Source organism: Gouania willdenowi, chromosome 8, assembly GCF_900634775.1.
Source record: "Gouania willdenowi chromosome 8, fGouWil2.1, whole genome shotgun sequence".
NCBI classification, from domain to species: Eukaryota; Metazoa; Chordata; class Actinopteri; order Blenniiformes; family Gobiesocidae; genus Gouania; species Gouania willdenowi.
In genome coordinates this window covers 9850083-9857868 of record NC_041051.1, presented here as the reverse complement: position 1 = coordinate 9857868, position 7786 = coordinate 9850083, and the positions used below count along the sequence as shown (strand labels likewise).

At 38.1% G+C, this 7786-nt stretch overlaps 1 protein-coding gene across 1 annotated transcript; it reads right to left on the bottom strand.

The window, feature by feature from the left end:
* Positions 1 to 4012: 4012 nt before the first annotated feature.
* Positions 4013 to 7613, bottom strand: LOC114468864 (tubulin beta-4B chain-like). The gene is made up of 4 exons (XM_028455992.1): positions 7458 to 7613; positions 6697 to 6805; positions 6449 to 6559; positions 4013 to 5291 (listed from the first exon to the last, which is right to left on the bottom strand). Exons 1-4 carry the CDS (start codon positions 7512 to 7514, stop codon positions 4234 to 4236), a joined length of 1335 nt encoding a protein of 444 aa, XP_028311793.1. The 5' UTR covers positions 7515 to 7613; the 3' UTR covers positions 4013 to 4233.
* Between the last annotated feature and the right edge of the window lie 173 nt (positions 7614 to 7786).

Here is a 7786-nt window from a genome sequence, read left to right as displayed (position 1 = left end):
ATCACAATTACTAAGCTTTTTATAAGCCCATAAAACTTAACCTACTTGTGTTAGCTTTATGTTAGGCTAACGGGTTAGTTTGACCCATGTCTTAAATCAGCTGTAAAATACCCTAAAAATATTATTGATTATCCAATTTTTTTTTCATCATCTCTTGCTTACCGCGTTAGGCTTCCTAATCAAATATAAAATAAACACCCCACCATCATGTGACCAGATGACAAATATTAGGTGGATGGTAATATTTCGACATTACCCCATTTACAGCTGTAACATAACATTTTCTCAGTGAAATATTTCAGCACCCCTGAAGGAAACAGGGGTGATGTTCCAGATACCATCCAACCCCTTTCAGTAAGTAATATGTTAAAGTTTAATTCATCAGACAACTGCCAGTCTTCCCCAGAGGCATTTGGTGATTGCTTTGATATAAGTAAAACTCATGTCTCATTGCAATTATTGATCGACCGATATGGATTTTTTAGGGCCGATGCTGATACCGATTTTTTTCCATCAGCCTTAGTCGATGACCGATAGAGACTGCCGATTTTCTTGAGCCGATGCTACTTTTGCTCCCTCAATTTACATTCTCTCAATTTTAGAAAAAGGAACTTTTATTGAAATGAACAAAGGTAGAAATTACAACAAGCAAAAAACATTTAACAAATATTAGAAACAGGTGATGTAGATACAAAAAACTTCACTGCAGAGATAACTAAAACAAACACTGGAATGACTAGAGTTGGATGCACTGCAGCACCTTCCATTGAACAGCACTGGAAGCATAGACTAAAGTGTATTAACGTTTGTCTAACAAATGCAAAGAAAACCTGGATGAACCAGATTTGTTTTGGAAACAAGTGTTGAGAGGATAGTGTGCATCAACATAGGCAACTGGCGACATGCGGCTCTCGGTCTAGTTTTATGCGGCCCCCATAGTAAATACACAAAACAAGATCCAGAATACATTAAAAAATACAAATAATTAAAACATTGCAAGAAAATACAGTAGAAGACAAGATAAAAACACAAACAATGCTCCAAAACAACAACAAAAATGAACAAAATGACAACAGTAATACACAAAATTACTCCAAAAAATATACAAAATTACAGAAAATGACAACAAAAGTACACAAAAAGACAAGAGAAGCACAAAAGATGACTCTGCAAACCCACAGTACTAACAAACAAGCAAAAAGACAACAGAAATGCACAAAATACTTCACAACGAGCAAGACATTAACACACATACACAGAAACACACACAATTACTATAGAAACTCTTTGTTTTTTTCCTGTATTAATGCTCAGATCGCTCATTATTCTAAATACTGACATGAATGTTGATCATGTGACCTGATTAAACAAACACATTTTTTTCGGCCCTGCTGTATTAAAAGTTGCTTTTCTCTGGTGTACGTGATCATCCTAATAATCAAACATAACATATTTCACAGAATGAACTCCTAAAAACAAAATAAAAAGAATGAAAACAAACCTAAAAAAATATTACACAGGTCTGAGTAAATTAATCACAAAATTAATACCAAAAAATTTTGTTTCAATAAAAATATTAATATATGTCTATGTATCATTCTCTGAAAAACAGTTCATTTTAAAGGTTTATTTTGTTCATACAAAAAGCAAACAGTATTCTTAGCTATATGGATTTATTCTGACTTCCCTATGACTCTGTGTATTAGCTTTATTTTGGCTCACATCAAAGTGTCTCTCTGCTTTTTACATAATTAGTATTTCAGTTAGTTTGAAAAAGCAGAAACTGGAAAAATATCTATTTAATCTCTTGTAGTGTACGCAAATATTATTCATAATCTCCAGACAGGTTTCGACTGACAACTGTCAGTCTTTGTCAGAGGCATCTGCATACCACTTTGATGTTTCCTTTGAAGTTTCCAACTCCCGCAAAAAAATTCCAGCAAGATTATTTTTGAATCTTGCTGGAATTGGTCGAAACATGTCATGAGATCAAGTGGATTTCCTGAGGAACAGTTGTCTGAATAAATGAAAGTATTAGTCATAATTAAGCTTGGATTAGAAGTTTTTAAAAGTCATAAAAAATTATTTAGGGCTCGAATGAATATGAAACGATGTTACGAGTTTTACCCACAGGAAAAGTGTTTTCTTATTAGAGCTCTACATATGCTTTTACGCTCTGGACTACATACACTGTAAATAATTGTTGGGCTCTGGGGTGATGACAGAAAGTGTAACCAGAGTCAAACCATGAAAGCCCATTGAAGAATAGAAATTTCAAAATGAAATCAGAACCAACAATTCACTGATCATAGCTAAATAAACCTAAAATGCCCGTAATACCAATTTTTATATTTTTACTATACTTTGTAAAATGTCATCTTGCTCATTTTCCCCCTGTTCAGTTAGTCTTATCTTAATATGAAAAAAGGCTTTGTTTGTGCTGAATCTGCTAAAAGTTGCTTCTATCTTATCTTATACTACGGTAGTTGTGTGCATTGGTATTTTGGTCCTTATTGGTTAAAAGTCTTTTACTTAATTATGTACATTATCTTTTCCCCATTCATTTCTCTCTTATTTGGTGTTTGTTCTTTATTTGAAGTAATTATTGATTATTATTACTATTATCTTACTTTTTACTACGGTAGTATGTGCTCTGGTATTTGGTTAGCAGTTACTTAACCATGTACGTTTCCTTTCTTCTTGTTTGGTGTTTGTTATTTTATTTGAAGTATTTCTTGAATGGCTGTAACACAAGCAATTTCTCGCTGGGATAATAAAATATTTCTGATATATTACCAGGTAGCGCCAGTGTAACATGAATAAACTGTGAAGTAGAGCCAGTCTTGGAGTTGAAAAAAGAATCGATTATGTGGTTACATGTCATTATTTTGCTGAAACCAAGAGCCACGTACCACGATTTCATCAGCTGAAATGACCTGAGAAGAAATAATCCCTCCTGCTTAGTGCTAAATATAAACATTAGTAACTTTTAACCTGTATTTTAATTTTGTTTTTAAACTCACTTGTCAGTGTTAATATGAAGTTATTACATTTTTTTTTAACCAAGTTTTTTATATATGCATTTAGAAAATTTTACTTAATGAAAATCTGACTAGTGGTTGGTTGAGAGATATAAAGCAGTACAAAAAACCGAGGTAAGCAACTGAACTTCAAACCACATTTTAATGTTAATCCATTCAAGGCTTCACAGTTAAACTCGCCTGCTTTTTAAATTCAGCAAGGCAATGACAGGGCAGAACATGTCCAAAATTCAGTGCATTCACATCAAACAAAAGCAATGTAACCAAAGACGTCACTACAACCAGGTAACATCAATGTCTAGGGATGTAACGATTCACTCAACTCCCGATACGATTCGATTCACGATACTGGGTTCACGATACGATTCTCTCACGATTTATTTTACAAAATGGGAGTGTAGACAAATTTTTTTTTTGGGAAAAAAACTAGAAAATACGGTACTATTTTCCTTTTATTTTTCATTGTCAAAAGAATTCCTTGATAAACTATTCAAAACAATGCAATTTAACTAAAAATAAATCTTGAATGAAATAAATAAAGGAATAATACAAATGAAAATGAAGCCTATTAATTTAAATTCTGGTTCTATAATAAACAATGCAAAACTGCATAATAGTTCTTTTTCTTTTTAAAAGTGCAACTGAAAATGTATTTAGTGCCTTAACAATTGGACTTTAAAAAAAAAAAAACCGTGATTACACTGATTTACGTCATATTTGTTTGGACCAGCAGAGGGCGCTGGTAACACAGTGGTCGGTTGGCATGCAGATATCTTGCAGTGAAGAAGAGAAGCTATGCTAGCAGACAGAGCTAATAGAAAAACGTGACTTTTACAGATATTCAGGTAATATTACTGATATTCTTTCGGTGCTTAAAGGGTAATGAATCATTTATTAACATATTTAAGAGTACAAGGCGGCCAGAAAGAAAGTATTAGTAGACTCCGCCCGCCGCCTACACTTGTGGATAGCGCCCTCTACTGGTTCAAAAAAGTACTGCGATTCAATTTTCAGAAAATCGATATCAACCGTGATACCTATGAATCGATTTTTAACTGCCTTAAGATTAATCGTTACATCCCTATCAATGTCTAATACTAGAGCAACAGCGATCTATAGTTGATCGTATCGCAATGCAGTGGAACAACAAAGTGAACGAGGGAACATAAGGTTTGGCAGGTGGGCTGAGGATTTAAGCCACTTCTTCTTCTCCCTCCTCCTCAAACTCTCCTTCTTCAGCGGTGGCGTCCTGGTACTGCTGGTACTCAGATACCAGGTCGTTCATGTTGCTCTCTGCCTCTGTGAACTCCATTTCATCCATGCCCTCGCCTGTGTACCAGTGCAGGAAAGCCTTACGGCGGAACATGGCGGTGAACTGCTCCGAGATGCGCTTGAACAGCTCCTGAATGGCCGTGCTGTTACCGATGAAAGTGGCAGCCATCTTGAGGCCACGTGGTGGGATGTCGCAGACGGCGGTCTTCACATTGTTGGGGATCCATTCGACGAAGTAGCTACTGTTCTTGTTCTGCACATTCAGCATCTGCTCATCCACCTCTTTCATGGACATGCGTCCCCTGAAGACAGCAGCCACGGTGAGGTAGCGGCCATGGCGCGGGTCGCAGGCAGCCATCATGTTCTTGGCGTCGAACATTTGCTGAGTGAGCTCAGGCACGGAGAGGGCGCGGTACTGTTGGCTGCCCCTGCTGGTGAGGGGGGCGAACCCTGGCATGAAGAAGTGTAGACGGGGAAAGGGTACCATGTTAACGGCTAGTTTACGCAGATCAGCATTGAGCTGGCCAGGAAAACGCAGACAGGTGGTCACACCGCTCATGGTGGCCGACACCAAGTGGTTGAGATCGCCGTAAGTGGGAGTGGTCAGTTTGAGAGTGCGGAAGCAGATGTCGTAAAGAGCTTCATTGTCGATACAGTAGGTCTCATCAGTGTTCTCCACCAGCTGGTGGACAGACAGGGTGGCGTTGTAGGGCTCCACCACAGTATCAGACACTTTGGGTGAAGGCACAACGCTGAAGGTGTTCATAATGCGGTCGGGGTACTCCTCGCGGATCTTGCTGATGAGCAGGGTGCCCATGCCAGAGCCAGTGCCACCACCCAGGGAGTGGGTGAGCTGGAAGCCCTGCAGGCAGTCACAGCTCTCAGCCTCTTTCCTCACCACATCCAGGACAGAGTCCACCAGCTCAGCTCCTTCAGTGTAATGGCCCTTGGCCCAGTTGTTTCCGGCTCCACTCTGGCCTGTAACAACAATATAACAGTCAATCAGCTATTTTTTTAATTCGATCATTTTGTTTTTGCTTTTCTGCATTTTTTTCTTCTTCGTTAAAGGGATCCTCCACAATTTTCACAAATGTGGTCTAACACCTTTGAAATGTCCTTATTAGAAGATCTATGCCTAACAAAACGCATTATTTTTCACCATATTCGTTTTGAGTAACTTTTAAAACTGGGACTACTTTACCCCGTGCGCCGCCATGTTGAAATGATGTCATTGGTGACGTGATTAGCCACTTTTAGTCCATTGAGTTCTATAGCAGTGAAGCAATCAGGATTATTTAGCAGCTTTTTCAGTCAAAATAACAACTTGTGCTGCTATGGGTTGCTCTAAAAATCAGTAAAAGGTATAAAAGTAGATGTAAACCAGTTTTGTTTACCGAAATTTGATAAACAAAATTGTGAACTGAAAAAATCTGTGACCACAGGGGGCGACATTTCCATATCTGCTGTTTCGTAGATGGCTTGAAGAAGAAAAGAGCTTAAAAAATCCAGACTTAAACCATTAAACCATACCTTCAACCATTTCTGACAAGAACACCGGTTCTTTGCAGCAGACAGATTCAACTTTGGTCGGCATTATTGAGTGGTGGATCCTGGTTGCCTGTGTTTACATGCACGGAGCTCTTCTTCTCTGCTTCATGCCGTCTACGAAACATCAGAGATGGCACTGTCGCCCCCTGTGGTCACAGATTTTTTCAGCCCGCGGATTTCGTTTATCAAATTTTGATAAACAAAAGAGGTTTACATCAACTATTTTAACTTTTACTGATTTTTAGAGCAACACAAAGCAGCACAAGTTGTCATTTTGACTGAAAAAGCTGTTAAATGATCCCGAATTCTTCAATCCTACTGAACTCAATGGACGGAAGGGGGGATTTATGTCATCAATGGCGTCATTTCAACATGGTGGCGCACAGGGTAAAGAAGTCCTATTTTTAAAAGTTAATAAAACAAATATGGTGCAAAATAATGTGTTTTTTTTTTTTTATGGAATAGATATTCTAATAAAGACATTTCAAAGGTTTTAGGCCACATTTGTAAAAACAGTGGAGGATCCTTTAATATAGCTTTTTTGATACTCCGAGGTTTAACAGAAATAAAAACAAAACACATCTTACCAAAGACAAAATTATCAGGTCTGAATATCTGACCAAAGGGGCCAGACCTGACTGAATCCATGGTACCAGGCTCCAAGTCCACCAGGATTGCACGAGGTACATATTTCCCACCTAAAAACACAAATAAAATTGATTAAAAAAAACACTCACACACTATCATCAGTGGCCATCTTGTCTCTAAAACAAAACAGTATGCAAATGATTGTGTACAGAGCTGAAGCAGTCACCTAAAGAGTTGCATAGTTTACCTGAGGCCTCGTTATAGTAGACGCTGATCCTGTCTAATTGCAGATCGCTGTCACCATGGTAGGTTCCAGTGGGATCAATGCCATGTTCATCGCTGATGACCTCCCAGAACTGAGGGAAAAGAAGCGTAGTGGTGAAGGAGGGAGATGTACACACAAACCTATTCAGATAAACTATTGGATTGTTGCAGGTCAAAAGTGCAGTCAATGTATTCTGAGAGGCTGTCTCAGGAGTAATCAATCAGCGAACAGTAATCTGCTCATTACCAGTGTACTTTGTGATTCAATTTGATTAGTTTTATTGCTAAACTTTGCACACAAACAAATCAAAAAATGCAAAAAATATGATTATCGTCTGAAGAATGATTTCAAGTATAGATGTAGAATAAATAGGGCATGCAAAATAGGTCAAGAATATGGAGAGGGAGGGTAAAAAGCAATCCGTTACGTAACAGCCCTGATTTCTCACAAATGTGCAGAACAGACGACGATAGAAGCATTTTCTTACGCGAAAATCGACATACATTCATGCATATGCAGTAGCCTATAATAAGCTCATTGTAAAATAAAATCACGACACTAGTGTTAAGTCTATTAGATAATATGAACGTGTCTGCAGCCTAAATCCTAAAACAGTAAAGTAAGGGCGCCATTTTAGTCTTTTTCTAGAAAATTCTGACGAGGTTGGATTAACGTCTTCGATTCGTAGCTGCATGAAAACACCACATAAATCTCAGCGCATAGTAAAAAGAACTCTGAAATACCTTGGCCCCTATCTGGTTCCCGCACTGGCCGGCCTGTAAATGTACAATTTCACGCATTTTGGACGGATGGAGCAGGATGAGCGTCGAAGAGAAGACAAACGTTGATCAGCAGTGAAAATCGGTAGTGACTAATGGCATTGAAATGGATGATGCTCGGCTGACGACTCGGTAAGCCACGCCTCCTGGCTAGACTGGTGGTGCCACGTGACGTCATCACCATAGCAACCAAAGATCGGAGGAGAGGAAATAAAAAATGAAATAAAATAAAGAAATACATTTTAAAAATAAATGCATAAATACAAATAAAAATAAAAAGGAGAGGAAATTAA

Coding starts and splice junctions, on each gene's coding strand:
- LOC114468864 (XM_028455992.1), bottom strand. CDS start 7,514: ATGCGTGAAATTGTACATTTACAGGCCGGCCAGTGCGGGAACCAGATA. Junction 6,806..7,457: donor GGAACCAGATAGGGGCCAAG/GTATTTCAGAGT, acceptor CTTTTCCCTCAG/TTCTGGGAGGTCATCAGCGA. Junction 5,292..6,448: donor ACCTGATAATTTTGTCTTTG/GTAAGATGTGTT, acceptor TTGTTGTTACAG/GCCAGAGTGGAGCCGGAAAC.